Source organism: Heterocephalus glaber, unplaced genomic scaffold (assembly GCF_053883595.1).
Source record: "Heterocephalus glaber isolate CG9 unplaced genomic scaffold, H.glaber_assembly_v1.0 deba00001140, whole genome shotgun sequence".
In the NCBI taxonomy this organism is placed as follows: Eukaryota; Metazoa; Chordata; class Mammalia; order Rodentia; family Bathyergidae; genus Heterocephalus; species Heterocephalus glaber.
In genome coordinates, this window is record NW_028258200.1 from 1,748,138 (window position 1) to 1,764,654 (window position 16,517).

The 16,517-nt window shown below is 36.2% G+C and overlaps 1 protein-coding gene across 9 annotated transcripts in view; it reads left to right on the top strand.

Moving 5' to 3' along the window:
- Scaper (S-phase cyclin A associated protein in the ER) overlaps nucleotides 1-16,517 on the top strand; it is a 375,238-nt gene that overhangs the window by 269,028 nt on the left and 89,693 nt on the right. For all 9 annotated transcript variants that reach the window (XM_004872072.3, XM_087210281.1, XM_087210282.1 and 6 more), the window contains one exon: nucleotides 14,950-15,073. In XM_004872072.3, coding sequence (XP_004872129.1) covers nucleotides 14,950-15,073 — 124 coding nt within the window. The remainder of the gene's footprint in view (nucleotides 1-14,949; nucleotides 15,074-16,517) is intronic.

Genomic DNA, 16,517 nt, shown 5'->3' on the forward strand with positions numbered 1-16,517 from the left:
TATGGAGATACCTCAAAGAACTAGGACTGGAAGTCCCATTTGACCCTGCTATCTTCCCCAAAGAATTAAAAGAATCATACCACAGTGATATATGTGCACCCATGTTCATAGCAGCACAGTTTGTAATAGCTAAAACTTGGAAACAGCCCAAATGCCGATCAACTGGAGACTGGATAAAGAAAATGTGGGTTTTTTTATAAAATGGAGTACTACTCAGCCATAAAAAATGAGAAATTAGAGACATTTATAGCTAAATGGATGCACATTGAGGCGATACTCTTAAGTGAAATAAATAGGACACACATGTATAAATACAGAATAGTTTCTCTGCTGTGAGAAACTGAAAGTATAAATAAGGACTAAAATGTATAATAGGTAATGTGAAATAGGAAGAAAAGGGGCAAAGGGGTAGGAAGTGGGAGGGGTAGGGGAAAGGAAGGAAGGGTATGGAATTTATATGAGAAAATGGAAAAATAGGAACAAAATCTTTGTAAATAAGGAGGACTGGAGGGGTTGAAGGGAGGGCTGGGGAAGGGTGAAAAATAAGAACCAAGAGAGATTATGTAAAGGTGCAAATTCCCAATGATGAACATCATTATATTGTATACCTAAAATGTACCAATGATTAGAATGAATAATTGGTAATGCAAAATAGGAAGAAAATGTCCAAAGGGGTAGGGGTAGTGGGAGGGGCAGGGGAAAGGAAAGAAGGGAAAGGAAAAATGATGAGAAATGGAAAAAATGAAAATAAAGTCTTTGTAAATAGGGAAGGATGGAGGGGGTGAAGGGAGGGCTAGGAATGGGGAAAAATTAATAACCAAGATGCATCATGTAAAGGTACAAGTTCCCAATGAGACATGTAATTGTGTTGTATACCTACAATGTACCAATAAAAGAGTATAATAAAAAAATAAAAATAATAAAAAGCTTTAATGTGGCTCAGAATTGAAGTGGATAAAAACATAAAATAGATCTAAATCCATGAATTTTTTATTGAAAGAGTTTATTTTTTGCAGTAGTTTTAGATTTACAGAAAAAAATGAGCAGAAAGTAGAGTTCCCTTAAATTCCCCGTGGCCTCAGTTTCACCTTTTAACATCTTGCTTTTGTGTAGTTCATTTTTCCAATTGATTAACCAATATCAATATATTGTTACTAAAATCCATAGTTGGCATTAGGGTTCACTCTTCATGTTGTATGGTCCTATGGGTTTTAACAAATGTAAAATGTTGTTATAGTATCATACAGAATAGTTTCACTGTTCACATCAGAAAAAATTTTTGTGTTCCTCTTATTCACCCATTCCTTCCCCAAACCTCTGGCAACCACTGATCTTTTTACTTTCTATATAGCTTTTTCTTTCCAAAAAATATCCTGGAGCTGGAATTGTACAATATATGGTCCTTTCAGGCTGGCTCTTTCATTTGGCAACTTGCATTTAAGTTTCTTTCATGTCCCTCCCTACCTTGATAACTCATTTCTTTTTATTACTGAATAACAGCCTATTGTTTGAATGTGCACAGTTTATCCATTCTACAATGGAAAGAGCTGCTTCCAAGTTTTGACGATTATGAATAAAGCTGCTATGAACATTCATATGCAGGTTTTTGTGTATACGCAAGCTTTCAGTTCATTTGAGTAAATACGTAGGAGTATGATTCTGGATCATATGATATGCCAACATTTCGCTTTATAAGAAACTGCCAAACTTTCTTCCAAGGTGAATTTTATTTTGCATTCCTACTAGCAATGAAAATGTGTTCTTGTTGTTCCACATCTTTAACAACATTTGCTGATGTCATGTGATTTGAATTTTACCCATTCAAATAAGTGTATAATGAATGATGTCTTGTTTCAACTTGTAATCTCTTGAGACATATTACATTGAGCATCTTTTCATATATCTATTTGCCACCTGTGTATCTTCTTTGGTGTTGTGTCTGTTAGATCTTTTGTCCACTTTTACTGGGATTTTTCTCACTGTTATAAGAGTTTTTTGTATACAAGTCCTTTGTCAGATCAGAGATGGACTTTACATGTTTTCTTCTAGTGTGTGGCTTACCTTTCCATTCACTTAACAGATTCTTTTGCAGAATAGAGTTAATTTTAATGGATTCCACTGTGTCAGTTTTTATCTCTCATGGATTGTGCTGTTGATGTTGTATCTGAAAACTCATTGTCAATCCCAGAGTCACCTAGATTTTCTATCTTGTTATCTTCTTGAAGTCTTATAGTTGCATTTTACATGTATGTTTGGGAAATATTTTGAGTTTGTGAATAGTATAAAGCCAGTGTCTAGATTGATAATTTTTGCATATAAATGTCCAGTTGTTCCAGCACTATTTTGTTCTAGTTCTTGTTTTTTATATGCAAACATTTGTTTGTATACAAAAATGGCATTTTTTACTTTACTTCCTTTTTTAAAATTAGTGCATGTTTGTAATACAGAATAATGATGTTCATTTCTGGGAACTTGTACATGCCTATATCTTGATCATTTTCATTCCCTTTACCTCCTTCTACTTTCTCTCTCCTCTCCCCCTTTTCCATCTCTAAGAGTCTACCTTCTACTTTCCTATCATCTCTCCATTAGTTTATTTATTTATTCATTTATTTATTTATTTATATTTTAGGTTTCTTACATGAGATATTTAATTTTCTGAGCCTGGCTTATTTAATTTACCATGATGATCTCAAGTTCCATCCACTTTTTCTGCACACAGGTGATTTAATTCTCCTTTGTAGCTGAATAATATTCCATTGGATTTAGATACCACATTTATCTGTTCATCTATTGACAGACATCTAGGCTGTTTCAAAACTTAGCATAAATAAATTGTGCTGCTATAAACTTGGCTATGCATGTATTACTATAGTATGAAGTCTTTAATTCTTTAGGAAATATTTCCAGAAGAGGTATAGTGGGTCAAATGGAATTTTTATTAGTTCTTTATATATTCTAGATATTAGTCTCCTATCAGAAAAGTAGGTACCAAAAATTTTCTTCCATTCCATAGGTTGCCTTTTCACTCCTCTGATTGTTTCTTTTGCTGTGCAGAAGGTTTTTAATTTGATACAGTCCCATTCTTTGGTTCTTGACATTATTTCCTACGCTACTGAAGTTTTATTCAGGAAGTCTTTACCTATACCTATGGCTTCAAGTGTTTCCTCTATGTTATATCCCAGCAGCTTCCAAGTTTGTTTTCATATCTAGGTCTTTGATCCATTTTTATTTCACTACAGGATGAGAGATGGAGATCTACTTTCAATCTTCTCTAAGTGGATATCCAGTTTTCCCGGCACCATTTGTAAGAGGCTGTCTTTTCTCTAGCCTATGTTTTTGGCCCATTTGTCAACAATCAAATGGCTGTAGGTACATGAGGTCGTTTCTCTGTCTTCTGTTATATTTCATTGGTCTACATGTCTGTTTTTGTCTAGCACCATTTGTTCAAATGACTATCCATTCTCCTTTGGATCACCTTTCTGCTTACATTAGTCATTTTGTAGTTACTACAACTGAATACCTAAGACAGTTTATAGAGAGAAAAGGTTTGTTTTTGAGTCATGGTTTTAGAAGTTCCAGTCCAAGATCAAGCCAGCCCCCTTTCACTGGTACTCTAGCAGAGGGCAGTATATCATTATGGGAGACCATGGTAGAGCAAACCACTTGCTTTGAAAGCTGAGAAGCAAAGGAGAAGAGAACGAAGCTTGGGCCCCACGGTCCTCTTCCAGGGTGTGCCCCAGTGACCTAAGCACCTCCCACAGGTCCTGTCTGCTACAGGTCTCACCCCTCCCAACAGCACCACACCAGGGACTAAGCCTTGGGGGACAGTCAGCATCCAAACTGTGGTACTCCTCTGTCAGCAACCAGTTGACCATATTTGTTTGGGTTGAATTCTGTTCTCTATTCTGTTCCATTCATCTACTTGTCTATTTTGTCACCAGCTCCACACTGTCTTCTCTACTGTAGCTTTATCGTGAAACTTGAAGTCCAGTGGTGTCAGACCTCCAACTTTGTTCTTCTTCAGTATTGGGTGGGCTCTTCCTGGGTCTTCTGCCTTTCCATGTAAACTTTAGGTACAGATTATCAATATCCACAGAATCATCTGCTTAGGTTTAGATCAAGATTACACTGAATGTACAGATCAACTCAGGAAGAACTAGCACCTCAACACTACTGAGTCTTCCTATCCCTGAATAAAAACATGGCTTTCTATTGTTTTTATATCTTTGTTTTTTATTAGAGTTTTGTAGTTTTCCTCATATAGTTCTTTTACATATTTTGTTAAATATGTACATAAGGTCGTGTGTGCATGCTAATGTAAATTATATCATTTTTTAGAATTATAAACTCCCAATTAGTATATACAGAAAAGCATTTGACTTTTGTCAAGATTATATTTTTACAGCCTTGCTATTATTGCTTATTAGCTTCAAGAGGTTTTATTTATTTATATTTTCAGTTCTTTGGAATTTTCCACATAGACCGTCACACCATCTTCAAACAAGTATATTTTAATTTCTCTTTCTCAATTCTGTGTTTCTGTACATTTTTATTTCCTTTTCTTATCTTATTGCATTAGACAGAACTTCTAATAAGATATTGAATAGGACTAGTGAGAGAAGACATACACGCCTTGTTCCCAGCCTTAAGGGAAATTATCAGGTTTCTCTCCATTATATATGATATTTGCTATAGTTTTTGTAGGCGATCTTTTGCAATCTGTAAGTTTTAAAAGACATTTAAAATAAAACTATCACTTTCTAAGCATGATGGGGTTAGGATTAGGGTAATAGTCCTTGTGGGGAGTTGGTACATGTAGATAAAATCCTTTTCTCACTCCCTTTCCCTTTCCTCCCTCTCCCTTCTACACATCTCTTGATCCCCTTCCCTTTTTTGTACATATTTGCAGTATATAATATTTACATTCCTCGTGTGTTGTTAGTACATGTACCTGACACATCTTAATTTTTTTCATCCGCTGTCCCTTCCTTTTCTCCCTCCTCCCTCCTTCTCTTGATCTCCTTCCCCTTTGAGAAAGGTCTGTATCTGTACATCCTATTATCTTTTATTTTGCTCTTTATTTATAATTTGGGTTTCTCATATATAAAGGAAACCATGTGATATTTAAGCTCATGCGTCAATTTACTTCACTTAACATTGTCTCAAGGTGCATCAAATGACTCAAGTTTATCTTTATGGCATAGTAGTACTCTAGTGTGTGTAAATACCACATTTTTTTTATCCATTCATCTGTTGATGGATATATAAGGTGCTTCTAAGATTTAGCTATTGTGAATTATGCACAGAGGCTTTGGTTTTGACATTTATCTCCCTTTCCTAAGGAATTGGTAACTCCAGGTCTGAATATTCTGCTCTACTGTAGATAATGTCCTCACACTAATTCTACATCATTGCTAATCATTCCCTGTGTTAAGGTATGGTTCCATTCCTTTCCGTACATGAGGGCTAGAGCAGTAATTGGTGAAAATCCAAGGTTTTCTTTACAGCTGTATTTGTGTGATTCTAGTACTTGTTGCCCTTACTTGGTTGGCACTTAATTTTGCATGCAGGAACTTAAAGGTGTTCACTCATCCCACGAACATTTTGTGAAATTGTCTGTGACAGTTGTTTTAAGATGGCTGCTCTTTTGACACTGGGATAAGACAGTGGATTTTGGTGAACCATGTTTTCTGAGAATCCTTAACCATCCCAAAGTGCATAAGGACATAACTATGTACTTTTTGACTGTCCTCTGCTGCAAGCCCCTGGAGCTGCTCATTTAACTGTTTCTTAATATCTTAGGTGTGCACTCTACTTGTACTCTATAATATAGTCTTTTCTGTATATAAATACCTTCCAGCGCTCATCATGGAATGACTTGGGGGTTTTTTATGCTTTTTTCAGTGAAAATGCTTACTGACACAAAATGCACTGAGATATTCATCATTATCTGCAGAGAAAGCCTGTATCTCAAGCCCTTCCTACCCCCACCCACAGGGCGTTTTTGACAAAATGGACAGTGGGATTTTAATGTCTTCTCAGAAGATACTTTCAAATTCTGGAGCTTTCTGTTTGATGTTTAAAAGTGCTTCTAGTCATTTGAGTTTAAAATTACAGGAAAAGCTGCCTGGACAGACCACCCAGGCTAGGTTCAAAGACATGTGCTAAGACAGGTGCTCTTCAAATAGAGTTGTCTTTCAAACAAGGTTACTGAGTGGACAAGTTTTTCCTGGCCCTGAGAGTTTGAATTCCCCCTCCCTTTTTTCTTCATCAGAACATAGTTTCTTTGTGGAAGTTTCTTGGGAAGGGTTTTGTGAGCATGAGCTTCTATAGATGCACATTCCATACTTAGCACTAAAGGAGTTTTCTTAACGTGGAGCCCAGAGGCATTCAAGAGGACAAACTCCCATGCTGTGTGATGTTTGCTTTTTATGTGCATATTTGTTTATGTTTCGTAATAGCTAACTGGAGACTTGAGACAAGTTGTTGGAATTCTATTGAATAAAACAGAATAGAAATTAAAAATCAAGGCCATAAAAATATAGATCAAAACCAAGGTAAAATAGGATTTAATTATAGAGCTGTAATGTTCTACACATTGTTCTAAATGTAATAACCCAATTTATTACAGTTGTTTTTATAATCACAACTTAAAAATAAAAATCTTGAAATTTTAGGTAAATTGTCAAATAAATGAAATGCTGCTGACTTACACTTGTGAAGGATTTCCTACTCAGAGCCTACAACCAGTGCATTCTAAATGTGTTAACATGTGGTGCAAGGCTTTTCTGTTTCAACCTCAGGAAGAGTGGGGTCGCTATTGAGAGGGATATTGTTTTCCTAATTTCTTTCTCAATGAGTTCATTTTTGGTGTACAGGAACACTATTAAGTTTTATGTGTTAATTTTGTGTCATGCTACATGGATGAATTTGGTTAATAATTCTAGAATTCTTTTGGTAGATTTTTTTGAGTCTTCTATGTGAAGGACTAGGTCATCTCCAACTAATGATAATTTGATTTCTTTCCTATGCATATCCCTTTTATTTCTTTCTCTTGCCTGATTGCTCTGGCTAATGTTTCAAGTACTCTATTGGACAGGAGTGGTGATAGTGGACATCCTTGTCTTGTTCCTGATTTTAGAGGGAAAGCTTTCAGTTTCTCCCCATTTAAGAAGATGTTAGCCATTGATTTGTCAAAAATGGCTTTTATCACATTGAGGTAAGGTTCTTCTATCCATATTTTCTTTAGGGTTTTATGGTGAATGGATATAGATTTTGTCAAAAGTTTTTTCTGCATTTATGGAGATGATCATGTGATTTTTCTCCTTGCTGCTATTTGTGTTGTGTACACTTTATTGATTTGTGGATGTTGAATCATCCTTGCATCACTGAGATGCAACATACAAGGTCAAGATGTATGATCCTTTTGATAATTTGTTGCATTCTATTTTCCAATCTCTTACTAAGGATTTTTATATCTGTGTTTACTAAGAAATTGGCCTGTAGATATCTTTTTTAGTTGGGTCTTTGTCTGATTTTGGCATAGGAGTGATACTGGCTTCCAGGAATGAGTTTGGAAGTACTCTTTCCCTTTCAATTTCCTTAAAGAGTTTGAGCAGTATTAGCATTAGATTTTCTCTGAAGATCTTATAGATTTCAACGGTGAATCCATCAGGTCTGGGGCTTTTCTTAGTTGATAGGTTTTTTTATTACTGCCTCAATTTCATTCCTTGTTGTTGGGCTGTTCAGAATTCTTATGTCTTGGTTCAGTTTTGGTAGTTCATATGTGTCTAGGAGTCTGCCCATTTCTTCAAGATTCTCCAATTTGTTGGAGTACAATTTTTCATAGTAGTTACTAATGACCTTTTGGGTTTTGGCAGAATTCACTGTGTTTTTGCTTTTTTCATTTTTAATTGCATTGATGTGAGTCTTTTCTGTCCTTTTGGGAAGTTTGGCAAAAGGTTTGTCTACTTTGTTTATTCTTTGAAAAACCAACTCTTCAATTAACTGTTTCTTTGTATTGTTGGGGTTGTTTTAGTCTCAGTGTATTAATTTTCACTGTGATCTTTGTGATTTCCCTCCTTAAACTGGGTTTGGGTTTGGACTTTTCTTGTTTTTTGAGTGTTTTGAGGTGCATCATCAGGTTATTTGAGCTCACTCTGTTTTTCTAATATGATAATTGACTGCAATGAAATTCTGTCTTAGGACTGCTTTCATTATGTGCTATACGTTCCCATATGTTGTACTGGCGTGGTCATTCAATTCTAGGAATTGGTTAATTTCTTTCTTGATTTCTTCTGTGACCCATTGAGTGTTCAGGACTGTGTTATTTAATATCTAGGTGTTTATATAATTTCTGTAATGTCTTTTATGATTGATCTAGTGCACAGTGACCTGATAGTATACATGGGGTAATTTCATTTCCTTTGTATTTATTTAAGCAAGTTTTATGAACTAGGATGTGGTCTACTTTGGAGAAAGTTCTTTGTGCCACTGAGAATGTGTGTTCTATTGTAGTAGGGTAGAACACTCTATAGGTATCTAATTAAGACCATTTGTTCAAAGGTGCAGTTCAGCTCTAATATTTCCTTGTTAATTTTTTTCTTTAGTTGATTTGTCTCTTTGTGAAAGTGGAGTCACCCACTGAGGTCACCAACAATAATTGTATTGGTGTTTATTTGATCTTTTATGTCCACAGCATTTGTTTTATGAAGTTAGGTGCCCTGATATTCGGTGCATATATATTTACAATTGTTATCTCTTTCTGTTGAATTGTTCTCTTACCTAATATGTAGTGACCTTCTTTGCCTCTTCTGATCAGTTTTAACTTGAAGTTTACTTTGTCTGAAATAAAATTGCTATCCCTGCTTGCTTTTGGGGTCCTAATGCATGAAATACTGTTTTCCATCCTTTGATATTTAGCCTATGAATTTCCTTTTGGATTAGAAGCGTGCCTTTAATGCAACAGATTATTGGATTCTGTGTCTTTTTTTTTTTTCTTTTTTGATACCAGGGATCAGACTCAGGTCCTTGTGCTTGTGCAGCAGGCGGAGGAACCACTGAATTAAATCCCCAGCCCTACACTGTGTCTTTTAATTGAGGAGTTGAGACCATTTGGTTCAGCATTATTACTGAAAGCTATTAATTTATTCCTGAGATTGTGTCCATTTTCTGTTGTTGACTCTTTTATTTTTCTTTCCTTGTTTACTTGCCTTGATTGATGTATTAATTCCTTCTGATTTTTTGGCTTTGTTACCTTCATTGTCTCTGCTGAGGATATTCTTGAGTATTTTTTGGAGCGAGCACTGGCTTAGTGTTCATATAGCTCTTAAAGTATTCTTTGTCGTGGAATATCCTTATTCCTCCATCAATTTTGAAAGATAAGTTTTGCAGGATATGTTAGTCTGGACTGGAAGATGTTTACTTTTAGGACTTGAAACACTTCACTCGAAGCTCTCCTGGCCTTTGGAGTTTGTTTTGATAGGGCTACTATAATCCCAGTAGATTTAACTTTATATGTGATTTTTTTTTTTGCTTTTCTCTAACAATTTTTAAGATTCTTTTTGTTGGGCATGTAGGACTATAACATATCATGAGAAGTGAACCTTAGGTATTGTTATCCCAGTTCTACACATGAGAAAATAAATGCTAAGATGTTCAATTAAAAATTTGGTAAATGCTTGAATGGTAGAATTGGGATTCTAACCTAAATGTATTTTCTTTCCTGTGTCTCTACTCTTTTTTTTTTCCCATTAAGTTTATTGGTACATTTTAGGTATAAAATACAGTTACATTCATCATTGGGATCTTGCACCTTTCCATGAGTATCTTGGTTCTTACTTTTTCGCCTTCCCCTGCCTCCCTTCACCCCCTCCACCCTACCCTATTTGTAAAGACTTCGTTTCCATTTTTTTCCTTTTCTCATATTTTTTCTTTTCCCTTCTTTCCTTTCCCCTACCCCTCCCACTTCCCCTGCTCCTTTAGACCTTTTCTTCCTATTACACAATATCAATTATACATTTTAAAAATTACAATATCAAGATCTAGAAGACATTACCAGGTTTTACAAAATTTAAAAGGATATAGAAAGCATATTACAAAAATATTTTTTGAAATAAATTTGACAACTTGTGAGAAGTACCTTGGAAGACAAATTAATAAAACTAACTCTGGAGGAAGTATAAAATTTGAATAACACCTATTAAAGAAAGTATATTCCTAGCTTCAAAACCTGTCTATATGATAACAACAGGCTTATATACATTTTAACTGATAAATTATATCAAACATTTAAAGCAGAAAAAAGAAGGAACACTTCTCTCCTCATTTTAGGAAATCAACATTGTGCTAACACTAAAGCTGGATAAAGATAATAGAAGAAAAAAGTATGAACATAGATAAAAATTGGTTTAACAAAACAAACTACTAGAAGTCAGATCTGGCAGTATGTAGAGAGTGGTTTTATTATAAGGATGGCAGTATTGGTTCAGCATTGAAAGATCCACCCACACAGGTCATCATTTTAACAGAAGAAAGGAAAAAGCCATATGATACTGTCAGTAGGTGCAGAAAAAGTATTGGACTAAATTCTACAGCTATTCATGGTAAAAGCTATCTATCAGGAGACTAGAAGTAGAACAGAACCTTCCCAACAGATAAGCCATGTACTCCATACTTGCAGCAAAAATGCCTTATATGAATGGAGAAGATACAATACTTTCTCCCTAAGGTGGGGAACAAGGGCAGATATGCCTACTTTTCATCTGTCCATTAAAAGTTGAAACATAGGCCTAAACCAAAATAATCTGGAGATAAAATGGCATAATTAGGATAGGATTGGCAAGGTAGAAATAAAATCTTTATATGTAGATGAAATGATCATCTACAGAGAAAATACTAAGAAATCTTTAGGAGCCCCTAGAACTTGTATTTGAATTTAGGAGTATTAGAAAGCACAAGGTATATATAAAAATTCAGGTCTATGTATACTTGCTATAAATGAAGAATTGGGTATTGAAATTTTAAAGTCATGTAGGAGTACAAAGGACCTAGAAAAGTAAAAAAGAAAACAGTGTTGGAAGACATTTAGTACCTAATTTTAAGACTTCCTCTAAAGCTACAGTAATCAAGGCAGTGTTGGTCTAAGGAAAGACATCATTGGATCATAGATCATTGGAATAAAACAGAGAATCGAGAAATAGAGCCACACATATATGGTCCACTGAATTTTGAAAGATTATTTAACATTAACATTTTATAGAACATAAACTCAATTCAAGAGCAGGGGAAAAGATAGTGTTTTCAGCAAATGGCACTAGAACACCTGGTATCTGTATGTAAAAAATTAACCTCAATCCTGTATTTCCATACATAAAAATAACTTGAAAATATCTATGAACCTAACTACAAAAGACTAAAACTATAAAACTTTAAGAAGAAATTATAAGGGAAAATATTCATGATTTTAGGGTAGGCAAGAATTTCCTAGGATTATAAAAACCATGATGTAGAAAAGAAAAAAGTTGATAAATGAGATTCCATCAAAATTTAGAACTTTAAATGACATTGTTAAGAAAATGAAAAGTAGTCCTTAAACAGACCATATTTATAGTGCATATAACCTATGACCAGAATATATAAAGAACTCTTACAGCTCATTAATAGACAACCCAATTAAAAAGTAGACACAAGAAGATGATAAATAGCCAGTACAGCACAAGGAAAGGTGTGCAACACTAGAATCAGAAAAATACTAATCAGTACAATAACAAGATTGAATTATACACTCATTAGGGAGATGAAGTTAAATTTTAAAAGAACAAATGTCAGCTTGTGGGGGGAACCTGTTAGAACTTTCTAATACTGCTAATGTGAATGTAAAATGATAAAACCATTTTGGAAAAAAGTACAGAAATTTCCTGTATTACTGTTAAGAGCCAACAGTCCTGTTCTTAAGTTTTTACTTGAGAGGAATGAAAACACGTGTTCACAATAGATTTGTACATACAAGTTGAGTATCCCTTATCTGAAATTCTTGGGAACAGTGCTTCAGATTTTGGTTTGAAATCCACTTGATCTGCAAAGAGGATAGCTACTCCTGCTTTTTTTTTTCAGGTTCCTGTCACATGGAGTATTCCACCCTTTAACTTTCAGTCAGTGAGTTTCTTTTTGAATTAAATGTGTTTCTTGTATGCAGTGTATTGTTGGATCTTGTTTCTTGACCCATTCTGCCAGTCTATTTGTTTTGATTGGTGAGTCGAGACCATTAACATTCATGGTTATAACTCATACTTATCATTGTCATAACTTTTTCTTTGTATGGGATTCTCCCCCTTAGGGTTTAATTTCTTGTTGCGCCCTATGGATTCATTCTGCTGGGCTTCCTGGGGTTGTGATCCTCAATGTCTCTTCCTAGGATATTGTCTAAAATATTTTGGAGTGCTGGTTTGGTATTCATGAAGTTCCTAAGGTGCTCTTTGTCATGAAAGTATCTTATTTCTCCATCAGTTTTGAAAGATATTTTTGCAGGGTACATCAGTCTGGGTTGGAGGCTGTCTTCCTTTAGGGCTTGAAATTATCACTCCAAGCTCTTCTTGCCTTGAGGGTTTCCATTGAGAAGTCTTCTGTGATTCTGATGGGCTTTCCTTTGTATGTGATTTGTTTCTTTTCTCTAACTGCTTGTAGCACTTTGTTTTTCTGTTGAGTTTCTGGAATCTTAACAATTATATGCCTATGTGTAGATTCTTTTTGATCAAGGCTATTTGGAGTCCTATATGCCTCACTTCTCTGTATGTCAAGTTTTTTTCCCCTGCTTGAGAAGTTTTCTGCCATCACCTCTGTGAACAGGTTTTTTTTGTCATCTGCACTCTCTCTTGTTTCTTCATTGACTCCAGTCAGTCTTATGTTATTCTTCTTTGCATCGTGTAGCAGCTGCTCGATTGATTTCTCATGGTCCCTTACAATTTTAAAGAAATTTTTCTTTTCCTGGTCGTAAATTGCAATCTTATCTTCTATATCTGAAATTCTGTCCTCACATTGGCTCATTCTACTGCGTAGACTTTCAGTGGAGTTTTTAATCTCCTGGAAATCTGTTTGCATCTGTTTTATGGATTCCATTTGTTTCCTATGTTGGGATTCCATCATGTTCCTGAGCTTCTCTCTAGATTTATTAATCATGTCTTGCACTATGAGCACAATATCTGCTGTTATCTGAGAAATTATTTCTGATTTCATTTTTTCCAGATCCCCTTTTGTTGCCAGTTCAGGGAGTCCAGGTGGTTGAGTATCAGATTGTTCCATCTCATTTCCCTTTGGGGTTGCTGTAGATGATCTGCAAGTCTGGTTTTGAGACTTGTTTACCTGTCTTCTCATTTCGACAGGGAGCATGGGGGGGGGTGCTGCTGACGCCCATGCAGCTCACCTCCTCTGTGCTGGCGGGGGTGGTACGATGGCCCAGAAGCCTCCTCTTGTGCACTCGGAGTGGCTCACCTCCTCTGTGTTCTGTGTCTCTACTCTTAATCAGTATGCTCTACTGTAACCAGTTTTCAGAAACCTGTCAATTATGTGAAGCAAGGTACAACTATAGGAAACATGGTTACAAGTATAACAGATACTGCCTTTATCACCCTGTTGCTGGAGCAGTGTCCCCATGAAGACAGGGGACTTGTCTGCTGTATCCACAAAGCACAGTGCCTGGCACATACCTGGACCACAGATAGCTGTTGAATGAATGAGTAGTTACATGTTGGTTCTCAGACCTGGGGTTCTCAGCTCTGCTTGCACATTGGAATCACCCAGAGAGATTTTGAAAGTCACACATCAGAAACTTGCCCCATTCCCACCTAGTGTCACCAGGAACTTGGCTAAGCATATAATTTTAGGTATCTATTCATTCTCAGAATTAGCTGAGGAACTTAGTAAGATACAAATTGCTTGAGTCCAATCCCAAGATTTCTACTCACTAGGCCAGGGTAGAGCTCTGACAATCTGCAGTTCTTACAAGTTCCCAGGTAATATTGATGCTGCTGGCCTTTAGGCCACACTGTGAGAACTTCTATCCTAGAAGATTGGCTGTAAGGAACTAGATCCAAACATTTTTCATAGAACTTAAAAGTTGTAGATAGAACAGAGTAAACACTGAAGGCAATGCAGGCTTCATGAGCAGTCTCAGAACACCTGTGCCTGTTCACCTCATTGCTTTCAAAATTTCTTTGTAGTGGCATATATATATATATATGTATGTATGTACCGGGGATCAAACTTGGAACCTTGCATTTGTGAGGCAGGTGTCAGAACCACTGAGTTAAATCCCCAGCCCAGTGGCCTATATTTTTAATCACCTAGAGAAAAACATTTCTTCATTCAGTTTAACTTAAAACTGTTTGGGCCCATGACCAGTTTGTGCCTTTTCAAAAGTTGTCTTCCTCTACCCAGGCACTCTGAGCTCATGTCCATACCACCACAGGCAGAGTGATGGCGTCCAGAGTGATGGCATCTGGGGGTCTTGCCTTGTAGAAACATCCTCCAGTTGTTCTCATTGGGGCTCTCTTCTTCCTTAAACTCTTACCTGGCATCAGTGGACCTGGCAACACGAACATGGATAGTATTTTGCTGGTATTGAAAGGACCAAAGTTCCTGGTTTGATATCTACTCTTTGATTATTAAGAAATTATCAGATAGAATGATAAATATGTTTCATTGTCTGAAGCTGCAGCCAATAGAAATTAATAAGAGGTCTTAAGTACTAATGAATACTGAGTTTTGGATGAAAAAATAAGTATTTATATCTAGGTGACCAGCCTTGGCCCTCCTAGTATTTGGTTTAGTTTTTTAGAGTAACTTCTATCCCAGGCCTGTTTCTTTTGTACCATTTATTTCATGTATTTTAAATTTTTTGGAGAGGAACTGCTGTAGTTTTACAATGGTGTTTTTTTCTCCTCCTATTAGGTCCCTCTGCAGTGCAATCAGCGTTTACTACCTCACCTGCAACAACTGTTCAGAAAACTGCACTGATGTTCTGTTTAGTAACAAGATTACCTTCTTAATGGACCTTCTGACATACCAGTTGACGGTATGTAACATGACTGCTTCAACTTAGAAGCAGTTAGGGTTTGAGAAATATCCCCTATGGAGAAAATGAAAACATTAAAAGAAGAAAAGCTTAGAAGGGTAAAATAAGGACTAGCAGAGGAACCTCTAAAGTATTTGAAGATTTTGTATTAGATTTCCCTAGGCTCCAGTGTTCAGTGGATAACAGACATGTAACACTTGCTGAGAACACAAGTTGACATGGGTAGACTTGGTACTGGGAACAGGTGGACCTAGTACCAGACCCCTGAAGCCACAGGAATGAGTACCATAGAAAGAAGAAAGCTGGGAAGGCTCCACAACCTTGCATAAGCTTAGTTAAAAGAGTCAGTTTAAAAAGGATTTTTTATGGCTATTTAGATTTTTTTTTTAATTAAGAAACCCCTCCATCAGAAAAGGACAAACCTATTATTCTTTCGAAATGGAAACAAGTAGGCATTTGTCTCCTGAAATTTTACTTCAGTTCACAGATGTTGAAAGAGGTAAGCTCAGTGTAATATCCAAAGGTTTAAGTCTGTCAACTGCAGTCTCCAGAACAGAGCACTGAGGCCAGAAGTTTCCTGGGGAAGTTTCTTAACCCCTGAGGTATTGGCACAACACCACTCTCAAGCTACAAGTTTACAACATAGGAGATTTATTTTTCAGAACTGATTTACTTTTACTCAGCACACACTTGTGATAGTTCTTCCTTGAACTCTACACCTTTTGCTCCCTTACTTACTCCTATCACTTCCTATGTATTTTGGAGACCTTAACTGAGGCACAGTGACACTTTCTTCATGAAATCTTCCCCAGCCTGACATTCCCCAAGTCCAGGTTCAGAATACTTCTTGTGTGACTCTAGCCATTCCATCTCTTGCAGAAGTGATTACATTGAATTGTAATTATTTATGTGTCCATTCCCCACAAGCCACAGGTTGATGAGGACAGCAGGTAACTTACCATTGCCTCTGAGCTCCTAACACAGGACCTGGCACTCAGTGGGTTCAGTGCATCTTTGAATGAATATAGTATGAATGAATAAATTAATCCTACACATCACAAGCTGAAAAATCAAAACAATGATCATGAAGCCCTTAAAGACAGGCAATGACAGTGAAGAGGTACAGGAGTACAGGGGAAAGAGATGTGGCTCAGAGCTGTCACACAGCAGAGACGATGGCAAGTTATGGGATAGGTTATATGTGTTTTTATTCACAAAAGAAGTCATTAGAATACGGGTAAGACATGTTAGCAAAAAATGCTTTAGAAATCATTGAAAGATAGCACAAGGAGTAAAGAGTTAACATTTGCTGTTTGGTTTATGTCTCAGGTATTTTGATTTACATTGCCTCATTTAGCTTTCAAAACAGCCTTGCAAACTCATTGTTATCCTACTTCACAGGTAAGGAAAGTCAGGGTTCCTGAGAGCTTGACTTTACCAAGGC